The sequence below is a fragment of the Perna viridis genome, chromosome 6 (genome assembly GCF_037379345.1).
Source record: "Perna viridis isolate PV_CMFRI_1.1 ecotype Kerala chromosome 6, ASM3737934v1, whole genome shotgun sequence".
In the NCBI taxonomy this organism is placed as follows: domain Eukaryota; kingdom Metazoa; phylum Mollusca; class Bivalvia; order Mytilida; family Mytilidae; genus Perna; species Perna viridis.
This window is the reverse complement of record NC_142450.1, coordinates 15,855,814-15,873,070: the sequence shown is the minus strand read 5'-3', so window position 1 is coordinate 15,873,070 and position 17,257 is coordinate 15,855,814. Positions and strand designations below refer to the sequence as shown.

The 17,257-nt window shown below is 33.2% G+C and overlaps 1 protein-coding gene across 2 annotated transcripts in view; it reads right to left on the bottom strand.

The window, feature by feature from the left end:
• LOC148613841 (uncharacterized) overlaps nt 1–17,257 on the bottom strand; it is a 78,799-nt gene that overhangs the window by 45,669 nt on the left and 15,873 nt on the right. For both annotated transcript variants that reach the window (XM_088587476.1, XM_088587477.1), the window contains exons 6-14: nt 16,849–16,962; nt 15,892–16,149; nt 13,172–13,292; nt 11,095–11,320; nt 9,989–10,159; nt 9,474–9,831; nt 7,224–7,524; nt 2,366–2,486; nt 509–733 (exon numbers count right to left, since the gene is read on the bottom strand). In XM_088587476.1, the coding sequence (XP_088443602.1) occupies nt 509–733; nt 2,366–2,486; nt 7,224–7,524; nt 9,474–9,831; nt 9,989–10,159; nt 11,095–11,320; nt 13,172–13,292; nt 15,892–16,149; nt 16,849–16,962 (1,895 nt within the window). The remainder of the gene's footprint in view (nt 1–508; nt 734–2,365; nt 2,487–7,223; nt 7,525–9,473; nt 9,832–9,988; nt 10,160–11,094; nt 11,321–13,171; nt 13,293–15,891; nt 16,150–16,848; nt 16,963–17,257) is intronic.

Genomic DNA, 17,257 nt, shown 5'->3' with positions numbered 1-17,257 from the left:
GCCAGGGGTACCCCATTCCACCACCTGGGGCACACATCTTAGTTGCTCTGTGGGCAGAGCGCCTAGCCCCCCGGCTAGGTTTCTGAGCACTATTTAGTCGCCTTTTACAACAAGCTTAGCGCTGCTGCAGGCCTATTCTTTTGACAACCGGACCTGCACGGGGCCATTGTAGGAGTAACTTGAAGTATAACTTGCCCACACATGCATGTTTATGTTATTTTCAGTAGAAAGAAACTAATATTTCCATCATTCATTTTCTATTTAAACTGAATGATTATAAATTTGCAAACAATGATGTATAGGACATCAAAATAAGAGGGTAAAATTGTTCCTAAAATGATATAATCCCAAAAACTTAAACCAGTCAGAAAAGATATTACATTCTGAGTTTAATTATTTTATTTTAAACCAAAAAAAGAACAAAAACACATACTGTTTAACAAGAAAGACAAACAGACAGACAGGTTGGTGTTCCTTCTAATGCCCAATTTATGTCATAAAAACCAACCTTTTTAGTAAGAACTGTGGTTAGGTTAGCTTTACTTGTAACACTGACTTCTATGTAATAATCATATTCATGGTTTCCTCTGTCTTTACCAACTTTTAGTCCTCCATTTTTATTTATTTTTGGTTTTACTTGAAAATGACGATGGAAGCAACCCATGAAAGCAGTACAGTAACAGTTAGCTCCCCTGGCATATGAGCTGTACTTGGTCTGACATTTATCAAGATCCTTTAAAGAAAAAAACAACAAAAAAGATTATGCATTACAGTAAAATAGGAAATTATTGTGTTATCTACATTTGTAAGGTCATGAATTTGCCTTATTTTAGCAAAATGCTTTAATGTTATACTAAACAACAAAAGTAAGAAACATGTCTTTCTTAAAACACTTAATTTATATTTCATTTTTCCCCTCTTTGGATGAAATCCCCAATTGCCAAAACAGAAGGGCACATTCCTCAATCTTTGCATGAATATGTCATGCAGATGTTTCAATATCTAATAGTATTCCTGACAGACCACTTTAGAAAGCCTTTTTTATTCAGTTTTAGAAGTCCCTGCCCTTTTTCATCATTTTTCCCTAAATGCATTTAGATATTAATGCTTGCATGATATGCTTCAAAGTTGTAGAGGCAATGGGTCATGATTTCAGCCCAAAAATATCAACTCCGTTGTAATTACATTATAACTGTTTACAAGATTGCCATGTGCACCCTGCAAGCCACAAAGAAGATGAAGTGCAAAAGTCCCATAACTCATGTAAATTTAATAGAATCAAAATCACAGCACAATATGAACAACTACATACATGTGTATAGTGACTGACAGTCCAACAATATTTGAACAAAATCCTTTGAGCGGTTTCTGAGGAATTTATTATTGTGTCCACAATGTGTTGCTTGTACAAATACAACTGCAGGTCCCGTACGTAACTCCTGTGAATTTGTTTAAATCAAAATGGCACCCGATATGATCAACTACATAATTATGGTGACTAACAATCTTACGAATTTGAACTAAATCTATTACGGTCTACACCATAGAAACAACCTTATATTTTCATATATCATAAAATACATGTATGTAGTATTGAATGGATTCACTAAATATGAAGTTGATTCTTGGGTGTGGACAACATTTCCTAGTAACATATGACTGAAAAAAATTAACAGAATTTCTTCATTTTCGTTAAATTTAAGCAATTCTTTCATCCTTTTCATGCAAAAATATTCAGAAACCTGATGATCAATTTATAGTTGTATTTTAGGCCAATATTTCCTTTCTCCTTTTATTGACTTTAATGTGCTAGAAAACCCTTTTTATCTGGATTATCCTTCCCTTTTCAAAAACTCCAATACATTATTTTAGAATTGCAAAGTATTTAACCAAATATTTAAAATTGCAAAAATAGTACAAATAGACAGAAGTGGCATGTTTCCATCATTGCTTGATATATTTTTAGAGATACATGTATATTAAATCCTGAACAACTGATCAGTCATACAAGTATGATTGAATTTAAATCAAATGATCAGTGCATTTTAATACAGGGTTAGTACTGACGATAAACAACCAAACCCAGTACATTATGAAAAACGTTTATATTTTCCAAATATTGTAAAAAAAATATAAAGAGAGTGCTCAAATTCTGGTCTAAACAGCATTTTTAAACAGTTAGTATAACCTCTTTTTCCAATAAATATAAAACAATTTATTCAGTACATGCATGAGGAAATTCAGTCATCCAATGGTAAAAACACAAAATTGGAATTTTAAACTATTGATATTGTCCATGTTTATGTGACATCTACACATACATGTGGAAATTTTTCTGATCAATGTTTCATAGTTTATTACTAACCACAGCTTCTCCCTGGGCAACAATATCTTCATATCCATGTTCATCTCCAGTTTTGTGGTCATACAGTCTCCAGTTAACACTATCTAAACCACTGTGTATGTCAAAAGCCTCCCATTCTATCCTGAAGTGTAAAATAAAAGGTTATACCCTGGTATACAGAAGTGGAGGAACAGGCTTAAAGCAAAATTTAATTCTTTTCTTTTTTTTTTGTTTTTCGGTTTCTATTCATTTTATCAATATCAGTTAGTAATACTTTACCTGAAACAGAAAAAGCCTTCAACAAACTGTATATACAAACCAAAAACATTGTTATGAAAACCATTACCTTGATACTTTGCCTAAAAAATACCCTGGATTGAAAAAGAGTACAGAAAGGCAGAGGAGTTAATCTTTAAGCAGACGGTTACTTTTAATTGAAAGACAGAGAAATCTTAGGTCTCACTAACAACTTTCGAAACAAATGGCCATTCCTATGTAGTACCAAAAACACACTGAACCTAGACCTATGCATTGTAAGTGCATTATTTGTGTGTATTCTGATTAAAAGTAGCCAAAATAAAGCTGATAATGTGTACTTTAAAATCATATTTGTAATTTACTACAAAAGTGTATGAATATTGTTTATATGTGTGAGTAATTTGCCTCCAAGGTGCTAGTCAGCAGAAAAAGTAAAAATGTGGATTTTCAGTATTATTTATTCAAGTAAATTTTGAGAATTTCTACAATCATGGTACCATTAGCATAATGATTTGAAAGCCTTATTTTCCAAGCTGTGCAATGGAATGCAACTTTAAGATGTCATTTGTCCTGGGAATTCACAGTTAAACTTTGAAAATTACTTTTTTAACATGTAAAGTAATGGAAACGTTAGAAGTGGATAGTGAGACCTTATCAGGTATCAAATACCAGAAGAGCTGTTCCCAAAGAAAAATATGCTCCAAGTTTCCAAAATATTATATTAGAAGTGAGATACCGAGGGACTGGAAACATTGTCTATAGATTTGTACTTGTATTTTTTGGGGTCAAGTACAGTACATGATTAAAATGGAGATTTGTAAGATGTAGGAAACCTCTCTTCACTCTACTGCAGAAAATTTGTCATATTGAAGTCACCTCATGGACTTCAAAACAATGGAAACTGTAATGATCCTCATGAAGGATTTCATTATAAATCATTTTTTAAATATGTATAAAAATCTTTGCCTTCCTATACAGGAAAGATAACGTAAACTTATAGAAGGTCTGAAAAATTCCCAACGATGTTAGGACTGTCAAATTTACAAAGCAAATTTTTGTCGTTCCCTTTGCGGGACTCAAACTCGTACCGCTGTGAGATATAACACCACCTGCACTAAGTCCAGCGCGCCCTTTACAGATTATTACCTTAAGTCCCAATTTCATACTTGAATTCTCAATTACATGTGCCTTTGGCCCTTCCTCTCTACGTAAGAAAATCAAAGAACCACGGGCCACCACCAATATGATGCAGAGTCAAGTCATGTCAACAGAAAATACCAAAATTCAAAGAGTATATGTTACTGTCATCAGGACAGCATTTCTATTATAAAGTACATGTATTTGTAAACATTGTGCCCCAATAATAATAATAATAATAATAATAATAAAATCTTTACAATTTTAAACTTGTTAATAAACTAATAATGACTGAGTCATTGATTTCCTACAAAATAATAACTTAACTGTATCATATTAATGTAATTAAAATTTCAAAATCAATATATCTTATTTATGTAACATGTAATATCGAATGGTACATGTAAGAAATCACAACAACAGAAAACAACAATATATTATTATAAATTACAAATTTCTGTTGAAAATAAACCCTGCAATCACAAAAACATAGTTTGCCCTACATGCAATTTAAAAATGATTATAAATGCAATGTAGCAATTTGTCTATTTATAAGCACTTTTACCTAAACAAAGAAAATAATTGAAAAATAAGGATAAAGGAAAAGGTAGGTAAAGTAAATTTTATTTAATGTACGTGTGTACAAGTAAAAAATTAGCATAAGCACTGAGGAGCCCTTTTACTCAACAGTGAGATTTACGACCGTTTGGCTAATGTGAGCTTCTAGCAAAGTTGCCAGGCTAGTGGCCATGGGGAGGAAAGTCCAATATTCCACAAAAATCTATGAAACACCTGACAAGGATAGGTACCTGGACATGTAGGACTCAAATCCACTTTTAGGGAGTCGACTGCATGATTACAAGTCCATTTCTAATATTACAAATTATATTTCCTATATCAAAAACACTTTTTTAATACTAAAAAAATCATTTTTTAATATTAAAAATTCAATTGAATTTCTAATATTAAAAATCGACTTTTTAATATTTGAAATTGATTTTGTAATATTAGAAAATGGACTTGTCGTATTCAATGACAATTTTTTAATATTAGAAAATCATTTTGTAATGTTAAAAAATGTGACCAATTTTGCAAAGTGACTTTCTAATATTACAAATTCAATTTGTAATAATACAAAATGTATGATGTTTTATAATATCACTAAATCAGGAATGAATTTCTAATATTAAAAAATCTTTTCTAATATTGAAAAATAATTTTGTAATATTAAAAATTCATTTTCAAATATTACAAAATATTGATTTTTTATACATAATCAAAAAATAATACATCATGAAACCCTTCATGAGGACCATTACAGTTTCCATTGTTTGGAAGTCCATGAGGCGACTTCAATATGACAAATTTTCTGCAGTAGAGTGAAGAGAGGTTTCCTACATCTTACAAATTTACATTTTAACCATGCACTGTACTTGACCCCAAAAAAAGTACAAGTACAAATATATAGACAATGTTTCCAGTCCCTCGTGAGTATCTTACCATTAATATAATATTTTGGAAATTTGGAACATATTTTTCTTTGGGAACTACTCTTCCAGAAATGGATTCCAGATGAGATTACCTTGTCTTTCTAGGTTTCAATACTGGGAAAGGGAGGTGAGATACAGGAGAATGAAACAACTCAATGTCATTTCGACCCACTCGTCTAAAGGCTGACAGTCGCAGCGTTATTTTAATATTGTTTCCATGTGCAAGTAAGGATTAAGAAGAGTGTTAATTTTCACTTCAACAGGATTACTTTAAGTGAAATAATGACTTTTTCTGTAATTATTCCTATCCATTGGGTGTGAAAATTGTGATTGGGTGTGCGTTTAAATCTTAAAACAGAGCAGGTTTCTGATTTATATTTGTTTCATTTTTTCTTTAATCTTCGATAGAAAACGGATCATTTACGAAAAAAAGTTATAATTACACAGAATATCACAGCCACTAGGGGCCCCATGGTTTCGACCACGTACCCCACTTTTTTTCTCGAGAACCAATAATACGGCATGATTCGTTATGTATTATTTTCCAGCTAATTCGTCAGAATTTGTCATAAATAACAAAATTTGCTGTATAACAAATTTCAAAATACGATGGACCATAGACCAGTAATTTGATCACAGGTCTTTGAAAATACATTTTTAAACACTGACTGTATTGCACATTGTAGAACTGTGGCTTCCAATTTCGATAGTACTTCTTGTATTATACATGTACAATACCATTAATTTTTGGGATTAGATATGCTGTACATGTGTTTCAAAGAGTATCATATTGATATTTGGCAATTTGATTAAAAATCCTATTTGTCAGTTTCTGGGCCCATTCATTGATGGAAAATGTCTTGCACCACCATCTCATAAAACATCGGCCCCGTGCAGGTCCGAGTGTTAAAAGAATAGGCCCACAGCAGCGCTAAGCTTGTCGTAAAAGGCGAGTAAATAGTGTTCAGAACCCTAGCCGGGGCTAGGGCGCTCTGCCCACAGAGCTGGGATGTGTGCCCCAGGTGGTGGAATGGGGTACCCCTGGCGTGTTACATGCTGGGGTTGTCAGGCTATAATACGAAAAACTTGACCGCAAACCATAGTGGTGCACTGTGTTGGGAAAGATGCCACGTTCCTCGCACGTTAAAGAACCCTACTGTGGTATTCGATAGGAGTAGGAACAATAGGGCTCCGCCACAGGAGGCTAAATTGCCCGACCCTACCCACCTCTCCCTATTTCCAGTGGCAATCAAAATTTGTCGACCCCATTGTCCTTGTGTCCCATCCCTTTTTCATTTCATCATCATTTCATGTTCATTTTATCATCAATTTCATGTTCATCGTCTGAATATAGCTGAAATATTGCTGCTCGGACGTTAAACCCCAACAATAAACAATAAACATAAAATATCGACCTATGCAGGTACTACAGGTATACCGGCCATCATTCCTTCTGCAGGCGTATTTTTAACCAGCAGGCGTATACAGGCGTACTCATATGGCACCGCTGAGATACGAGTAGTATCCGAGTCGATTTTCTATTAGATGGTAGTATATGGCAAGCCAAAGTGGACAAAAAATCAAATATTTTGTAATATTAGAAAATGAATTTGTAATATTACAAAATCATTATATTTAATATTATAAACGATTTGATTCATTTGAAAATGATTTTTTGTTATTAAAAAATGTTTTGTGATGTAAGAAATCGTATTTGTAATATTAGAAACTGTGAATTTGTAATATTAAAAAATATTTTTTTAATATAGAAAATACTCATTTTTGTCCACTTTGGCTTGCCATAGTAGTAAGGGTAATCAAGTACTCAGTATTACAACTGTAGGCATTCCTTTAATTTGTGAATTGTTCGAGATGATCATTTCCAGATGACGATATTTTACAATTTATAGAGTAATATATGGACCATTTGAATGGTTAAAGAGTTAGTTTCAATTACATGTATTTATATACTCTCAATAAATTCATTTTCTTACGTCATTTCATTGAATTCCTCCAGGCTATGGACAGAAATATTTAGTCTGTCCCCTTTGGTAAGCCATAGGTTGTTAATAACTGGAGGTGTGGCATCTCTGTAAACTGTAACACTCTCCTGGTTTGTTTTTCCCAACACATCATAAGCCACTACAGTCATGTTCAAACGGTCACCATCACCCCACACAACAGACAGTGTCTCTTGTTGATCGTAAAGTTCAGGGACCGAGGTCGAAACACGAGTATCTTTCATGGTTGTTGGGCCGCTGAAGACATCATATGCCACTTTATAATCAACCACAGCTGTGAAAAAGTAAATGTAGGATTTGCCAAAATAAGGCATTGTATCTGGTGACCTTGCAATTGGACATGCATACAGTCAACTGTCGGAATGTTATGACCAATTTTGAAAGAGTATTCAAGGGAACCAAGATTCTAGCGGAAATCAAAGCATGTAATCCAGAGACAAAGACCAGACATGAAAAACAGACAAACACATCAAAGAACATAAAAAAGTTTTTGAAATATACATTCAAAGTAACAAAAGTAAATGAGCAACTCGGACTCCACTAAAAACTGGGAGCATGGACCAGGTGAACCGGTAGGATAAGCGGCCTCTGCATTTCTGTAAACACCTTCCGAGTTGCTAAAAAAAGACAAGTCCGGAGTAGATGAAAGAGGAAAGAGAAACAATGACACGTTGAACGAATCAATTTTCATGGTGCAGATGGATACATCGCAACGATCCACGACTTCACGATGACGACCATAAAATTTCTGTAGTGCTGACTTCAGTCTGGTAGCAACATAACCCTGTTCCAGAAGCCTAATTGTAAGACTTAAAACACGATAAAAAAAAAAGCCTGCATATATAGTTACGGCATGGTATGGAGTTTTCATATCACAACTCAAACGTTATGCCAGAGCTTGCCGTAACTACTCAAACGTTTTGTATCGCGTTAGACTTCTTACAACTTGCTCAACCTAACGGCATTGTTCCGATTTGTCCAGTAGCTTAAGAAGAGAGGAGTTTTGAATAAAATTATTTACGACGATAACGGACATCAAGTGATGACAACAGCTTCCCTGCCCTTCGACCCAGGTTAGCTAAAAAGTGCTGTACATGAAAAAAGGTTGGGCCAATTTTGGCAAACGTAACATATACTCCAAAATTATTCCGGATTTTCCATCTTATTTTACTTTCCTTGAATTTCACATCCATTTTTACATCAAGAATGATATAAAAGCTGTGTTGGCAATTTTTTTTGCCAATGTTGTTTCGACGTTAGTTCAATATTGGCTCACGGTCTGCTCACAAATTTGAAGTTTGTTTAAATGTAGTTAAGCATTTATAAATAGACAGATGTAATATATGTAATGGTAAACAGGTATGATATAAATGAAGAATGGTATGTTTCAGTCCTCTGCCGTATTAGGTTCTCTCCTCAGCATCAGACGGCTGATTTTCAAAATACCTTATTTCGCACAAACTTTTGGAACTAAAATTGTGAGGGAATGAATCGTAAAGGGTCTTACAATTTTTTACCCTTTTTCCACCTACTCCATGCATGCCTTCATCCTGTGGTAGTGTCTAAGTGCCTGATAATTTATAAAACATAGTATTTGTCTGTTAGTTTTGAAAAGGCACCCCTGATTTGTACTAAAAATCAGTAATATTTTTTTCTCAGTATTTTACCATGGCTACTGGATTTTATTACAATAATCACTAAATTACTTATAAATGGCTTGAACATACACATACAAAGGATTTCAAGAATATGCACTTTTTTTACGACAAAACACTAGAAATTTCGATGCAGACTGCCTAAAAACACTTTTATTTGAACAAAATGAGACCATATTTTCAGAAATGACCGAACTGTATTGTACTATCTAAAGAGGAACATGAAATTCATGGTTATTTTTAATATACCTAGTATCACCAACGTGGAGCCAATGTAGAATCTTCTACATCATACAGTTGAAATACTTAAAATTTTAAACGTCATGCTTTAGCATTAATTTTGCTTGTCAAATATAACCCGTTACGGTAAAAATAAATCAAGAAAAAATCCATTACCAAGCACTGTTACTTTAGGGAAACGTCTTGCAAACGCCATGCAATTGCAAACAAACAAAAACATCAGCCGACGTTAGCCCGATGGAGGCATGCTGTTTTTTTCATTTATTTTTCATATAAAGTAACTCACATCTTGAACACATCTTAAAATATCATAAAATAGTGAACTCACCTCTAACATTCTTAATGGCATGATTGGTCCTGTTACCATACAAATCTTCATAAATAGTCACACCGGGGACTGGACCATAAGTCAACACTTTATTCAACCAAAAGTTATTCATATGGCGAACATTCATGAAACGACTTGGCCATACAAAGGTTATATCAGAAGTATCCTCGACAACCCACGTGTACTCAGTGTCTTTAGAGGCAGTTGTACACCTAGTATGTTCAGCAGAATCGTCAATGTCAACAACGGATTGATCATCAAATAAGAACAAATTTCTGCCAACTTTGTGATTGCCTGCCTTGTCATACGCCACCAAATGGAGGGAGTACATCCCTGGTTCTGTAAGCGTTATTGATGCCTTAAAACAGACGCATTTTCTAAATTAATAAGCTTCTCATTCTATATATGAAAAGTATAACAGTTTGTGAAACGAAACAAATTACACGTATACTTCAAAATCGATTTTTGATACAAAATTATGACATACATACTATATTACCTGGTTACTAACATACCGAATTTGTAGCTGTTGTTATATTCGTAACAGAATCAATTTTTTTCCCACCAGCCCCAGCTCCATCAATCAAAGAAGTTCCATCACGTCCCAAGTCAAACACATCGTATTCATAATAATATAAACCTGATAGATCATCTGCCCAGCCATCCCATGTAAAATCAATTGTCGGCTAAAAAAGAAATATGAGCTTAAGTTCCATTTACATGTACACATGTTACATATGTGAGTAAAATTGCACATATGCAAATTTAGGCATGTGTGTAAAAGCAAAATTGCTTAGTATTTAAATAGTATTGAAGGGAGTTTTTTTTTAATCAAGCAAACGGTCAATATTCAGTCTTCTGTTGACACATCTTCACAATGGATGGACATATTGCCTTTAAAAGACGACAAACAAGATTCATTTCCTACTAATTTGGAGTGTATTAGAATCACCATAAAAATAATACGTACAGGTATGTATAATTGTGCATGTAAATGGGGCTGCAGTTAAAGAAGATTAGCTTACATTTCAAAAGCAATACATGACAATGATAGTTATTTTTTTTAATTTCATTTGAGTGAACAGAATGATGATGGTATTTACCACTTTGTTGGGAAAAGTCACCAATTCAGCTACCATAGTTATTGTCTCCTTGTGGGGTTTAGTCACAAAGGAGCAATGTACGTGTAGCTTCAACTTTTGACATAATAATTTTACAGTTTAATACTATCAGAAGCTTTAATCCAATATCAGATGATATTAATTAATAATCTGTAATGATTGGAGTCGATGGTAAAAATCTGATAGTCGAAACTTCAGAAAGATTGATAGTTAGCACTATAATTAGCCAAAGTCATTAATATTCAAAATTTTCTTAAATGAAAAGGCGAAAAAATATCTGCTTAACTGTTAAAATATATGCAAGCAATATCTGTAAACCATAATTAATTTAGGCATGTATTATATGGTCCGCAGTTGCGTTGTATTAACGGTTGGAAAAGAACTCTTTAAATCGCCGGACAATAAAAGTGTGTCAAATACACCCGATAGCCATTCATAAAAAAATACATGTAGGACTCGGAGATTGAAAATTATCAAAAACATGCCATTACTGTTCTTACATTTTCAACAATATCACCATTTATCAATGAAACAAAAGCAGCACACGACGATCCAGACGCCTCTGAACAATGGTATGGGTTAACCAAATCCCAATGGAACTCAAAGTCTCTCGTCAAAGTCTGACCGTTGTAGTAATGTTTATGTAATACGTTGTCGAAGGGATCGGCATCCCTATCAGCTATCACTACATATCCTCCATTGGTTGAGGACACTTCGAACATGACTCTAAAATTTGAAAAAAAAGATGTCTCAGAAATGCAAGCCATAAGATACCTTATGAATTAAGAAGGGCATTACATGCTCTTATTTCCTAAAATTCTGATATTAAAATCAAAGCAGAAATAAATTGCTCGAAAGAGTAATCAAGAGAACCAAGGTTATAGCGGTAATCAAAGAGTAATCAAGAGAACCAAGGTTATAGCGGTAATCAAAGAGTAATAAAAGGAACCAAGGTTATAGCGGTAATCAAAAGAATGTAATACAGAGACAAAGACTAGACATGGAAAATAGACATACACAACAAAGATAATAAAGTAACTTAAAACATACATACAAAGTAAAAAAAGCAAATGAGCAACTCAGACTCCACTAAAAAACTAGGAGCATGGACCAGGTGTACCGATAGGGTAAGCGGCCTCTGCATTTCTGGAAACACCTTCCGAGTTGCTAAAAAAAGACAAGTCCGGGGTAGACGAAAAAGGAAAGGTAAGATATGACACGTTGAACAAATCAGTTTTCATGGCGCAGATGAATACACCGTAGCGATCCACGAGTTCATGATGACGACCATAAAACTTCTGTAGTGATGACTTCAATCTTGTAACAGCATAACCCTGCTCCAGAAGCCTATTTGTTAGAAGTTTAGCGCGATACAAAAAGTTTGCGCAGTTTCGGCAAGTTCTGGCATAATGTATGAGTTGTTATATGAACACTCGATACGCAGGTGCTGAAGGGATGTTACCACTGATGAAAGAAGTATATTGTATGCCAAATTTAAATACGCTCAGAATTTTGAACGTTTTTGCTTGTAATATTTCTGTCAAGGAAATGCTTTCCACACACATAAAACAACTTCATATATACTGAATACATTCATTATTATATAGTCTATCATACGTGAAAATTTAATCTTGTTCCTTGGGTGATGACATCGTTTTCTGGATGCAAATATGGTCGAAAAAAAACCCATCAAAACGTACAATTTACTGCAGTTTTTGTTAAATGACGTATAATTGCAACATCATTATCATGTCCATAATGTTTATGTTATAACAATGAAATTGACATTTCGGGCCATATTCAGAGCTTAATGTCCCTACACCTTTTGATATCACAACACTATTACATTTAGACAGTCTTTTGGATTAAGCCCTTATTGTCCGAAGCTGTTTTTGCTGCAGAAATCTTTTTATTCGTACCGACTTGAAAAAGAAGTCAACTCAAAACCAGAGGAATGACCGAAATTAACATGCACACGCATAATTTATTTACTGTAAGCTCGTCCAAACCCGACTAAGTGATTTTTTAAGTGATGTGGTAACATGATTGTCATCTTCATATCATATTAAAGTAATAGGGACAAGTTTTTTTTTAAACCAAAGGCTAATTTACATATCAGAAAAAATAAAAAATTCAATAAAATATGAATTTCATTAATTACTACGTAATATCATTGGATATCTGTTTTTTTTTACTGTTAATGTATAATTTCTTGTAACAAACAGTTAATTTTTAGTAATCAATCTTTAATTATTTTCTCAGGCAGAACCACTAATAATTCAACTATACATTTTTTCATTTATATTCGGTTTTTTTTTATTCTAAGTAACAAATATGTGTTGAAAACCAACAAAAACCTGAGATAAATATGTACGTAATTTGATATCTTTTCGTTTAGTCTAATACAGGTTAACAATTATAAAATACCTGTTGTAATTGTATAAACTTTTGTAGAAATAATTTTGTTGTCATTCGAAGAAGACACCATTACACCATGACTATGTACTAATCAATTATAATATCCCAGTCTTCTTTGATATGAGAAGCCGAAAATTCCCGCTGACAGCTATAACTTACTTGTCATCATGCTGGTAGCCTGACCAGGAATTAAAACTAAAATCACACTCTTTATTATTAAGTGGTGTATTTTTGTCCATTCCATTACAAGTCTTCTTCTTTACTCCTAAGACATTACTACCTACAATGATTTTCACCGTTAATCATATATATTCCATTTGTATAAAAAAAAAACGGAATATAATATTACATTTTTTTTACAAAACAATATAATTAACAGTGTGTTTGTCAGTACCTTTTTTTCAACACAATTGGCGTGCGGGGAAAAGAGCATACCGTATTGTGGTAAATATACAATGCTAATTTTCATAACTGCAAATGATCAATGATGGTGGATTTTTTACTACATTGCAACAAAGAAAATGGAATCTAGATGAAAAGGGGATTCAGATGACAATAACAGTTTTACGAACATGTCATCGCAGAGAAAGCTTATTAATAGACTATTAAACAGGTGATAAATTTCCTTACATATGAATATAAATTAATGGTTTGAACCATATGTACATTGTACACGGTGGTGTTTCTGTAAATCAAGTTTGTCTTAGTATTTCTTCGAGATAATGGGAATATTTTCAAAGTATAGTTACTATGATTCCAATAATACTTCGATTACAAAAGGTCTTCATTTTTATGGAAGCGAAAGATATCATATTTAGTCTGCTGAATCCCTTTTTATATACATGTAACTTCTTTTTTTCATTATAAAACTCTATATAAAATAGTCCATTTGTTTAGAGAGTCAACCGTGCACCCCTTCCACTCATCAACTTCATGAATGATTTCAGGTGCCTTTATACCTCCCATTTACGTATCAATTTGTCGCCAAAAAATGTACTTGGATTCTTTTTCAGTACACTCATTTTATTCCACTTGGTCAAAAAGTCAAGATTCTAATTTTTTTCTCGATCCTTTGTTCGAGAATCTAAGTCTTCCTTGGGACATCAAATATGAATTAACTGAATATATAAAGATGTAATTATGACTCACAATGTATTGGCACTAAATTGGTGTAAGTTTTTAGTGAAACCCGAGTTGCTCATTTACTTTAATTACTTTGTATGTTTTAATTATGGTTATTTTATGTTCTTGTTGTGTGTATCTGTTATCCATGTCTGGTCTTTGTTCCTGGATTACATTCTTTTTATTTCTTTGCTTCTGGATTACATTTTTCTTTATTTTACTTCTTTTTTGCACTACGTACTAAACTTCTCCTTCTATTACTCTTATTGGGCTTATTCAACAAACTCAAATCCTTAAGCCAGGAAGTCAATCAACTGAATTGTAAAAATGTTGAGTGTGCCTCATTTGTCATTGACCAATATCGATTTAGTGTTAATTTTCATCCCATCAAAAATACCCCGAGATAAGAACACCAGACCTTCTACTATATATCTACCTAATATCTTAACCAACTTTAAAAGGATCAAATTCGTTGTTGATTTTCATTTGGAGACTCTTTATTTCTATTCATTTGTCGTAACATTTTTATTGTTCTAATATACACCGGCAAACCATACACCGAAACATCGAAATAAAGGGTCGAATCAGAGACGCCAAATCAAACTCATGGCCAAACCCAAGGACAAGAAACATGTGCTATGTACATACACAACGTTTATCGAATGAAATACAATTACAAAGGAAAAAACTAAAGCACTTGCTATATGACCCCTATGATGAACCGAGAGTGATATCAGGTGCATCGGAAAAGCATGTCCTGTTCCACCAGCAGCACCTGTCACAGTTTTTACAGAAAGAGGACGCTGCATAGCAGCAACCTATTCAACTTCTAAGTGCACAAATAACTCATTGTTGATGTTACACACTACCTGTTCATGATAACAAAATATAATTCCAATCTTATTAGCATAAGCATTTTTCGTGCATTATGATTGGTTGTTCACCTTTTACGACCTCGGCGATGACAGTTTTTACAACAGTGTATATTTTATTTACATATCATAAACAATATGTGTACCACATATGATCATGACCATCGTTTCGACAAAAGATAGAGCCTTAAAATCTTTAATCCATTCAATTTCGACATTGTATATTCAAAACATCATTTTTTAAAGAATATAGTTATCAGAAGCCCGTAAATACTTTGAATATTGAAATTGACAACCATGTCACGTTGTCGGTTGAATGCCGCCATTTGCAATGTCAGTATCGGGTGTCAATTTCACTAAATGAGCCTTCAAGAAAAAAAAAAAAACTATTGTTGTATTTAAGACAGTAAGGGATTAGAATTGTAAGGATTAAACACTATTTTGCCAGAATTTTTTGATGTGTAAAATCGGACCATTCACTCAAAAAACAAATAAAAGTCCTGTTTTATCCAGAATTCATGGATGTGTAAAATCGGACTTTTATTTGTTTTGTAAGTGATTTTACTCACAAACCTGACATAAAAGTTCTTTGGGTTTTTTTTGTAAGTGAATGGTTCGATTTTACACATCGACATTTTTTTTCGCCGCTTAGTTGCCTTTTCTTTCTCTGCAGTTCATTTTATAAATTTTGACAACTTCTCCTGTGTCCGTTATGTAGGATATGGATTTACTTCTTTTCGCCTTTTTTTTGCCTTCCTTTACAAATGCAAAAATGTCATATTTAAAATACTTGTTTAAATTAAGAGGTATTTACACATATATTATGACCAGGTGTATAATGTGTGACCTTATGCATAGCACATGCGTCAATATTAGCTATAATACCTCTGTAATAAGTAAGTGTTACTTTCTCTTCTATAATACCAACACTAAAATCTTTAACATAATGTGTGGAATCCCGGTTGTCAGATGGCTGAGTATACTTGGCTGACATCTTTGTTTTTATTTTTGTGTATCCGACAAAATTTGTCCAAATGATAGGATAGTCATCTTTTATATAGTTCCCGTCATTTTCAACAACATTATACCCCTGTGTGTCAGAAAACTGGCAGTAATTTTCATTTATGGCAGGAGTTTTAAGAACTGAAAAGAAAATTTTATTTATATAGCGTTATTTATCAGTTTAAGTTAAAAAAGAATGTTTTCCTTTTATTTTTTTATTATTATTTTTTGTTTTTGTTTTTGTCTTTGTTTTTTGTTTTTGTAAATTCAAAAGTTCGCATTAAAACTATTCTCGTATTATATAGGACATGAAAAATAAACCTACCGTATATGTATAAAACGGTTTCGGTGATGTTTTGGTGGAGTTTTAAAAAATTGACCAACTTGAACTAAGTATTAAGTAACGGATTGGTCAGAATCCTTGAGAAACGTTTTTTTTTTTTTGTTTCCATATTTTTTGTTTTTGTATGAAGTATTTTTTCTTGCGCATCGCATAACAAGCTCTCTTTTTTTGTCTGTCACTAGTTATGCAAATAGATGTACAAGCCTTATCTTTTTCACATCCTGGAAAGTAAATAGACACTAAAAGCCAGCGGATTAATACGTATTTGATGGGTTGACGGATGAGATTTTTGTGAGCATGAAATCACTGAAAATGGACTTATTTATAGATAATTCTTATTACTAACTGTACTATTCAAGCTTAATGAGAGATTTTAATGTATTATGTACATTTTTTCAAACAAAATCCACCATGAAAAATGTACCTCACAAATCATTTTGATGGTATGAGGTACAAATTTTCTTGTATCGCATTTTTTCTATATCTGTTTTACATACTATTTTCACAATGACTGCCACTAAAATCTTCAGCACAGGTACATTTAGTGGCAAGTTCATCTGCACATGTCCCTGGATAGCATCTGGTACTGTCGCTCCTCCACGAGCATGCCTCTGTAAAGTTCGATATTAAAATCAATTAGGAATACAATAGTTTGTAAATAAATACACTACTTGAGGCGTTTTGGCTTTCCAAGAAAGTATAATGTATGGTTTTTCATGCGTTTGCTCTGGGTTTTTTTAATATTCGTACATCATTTTGTGTTCGTGTGTTTTGTCAAGTCAGAGCACTTTTATTGTCTATTTACCGTGCGTTTGAATACACGTGTGGAGCGTTCGTTTATCGTGTAGTTTTTGAAACGTGGGTGCAGGAAACCCGAACGTCTCAATGTGTGTACACATACAGTAT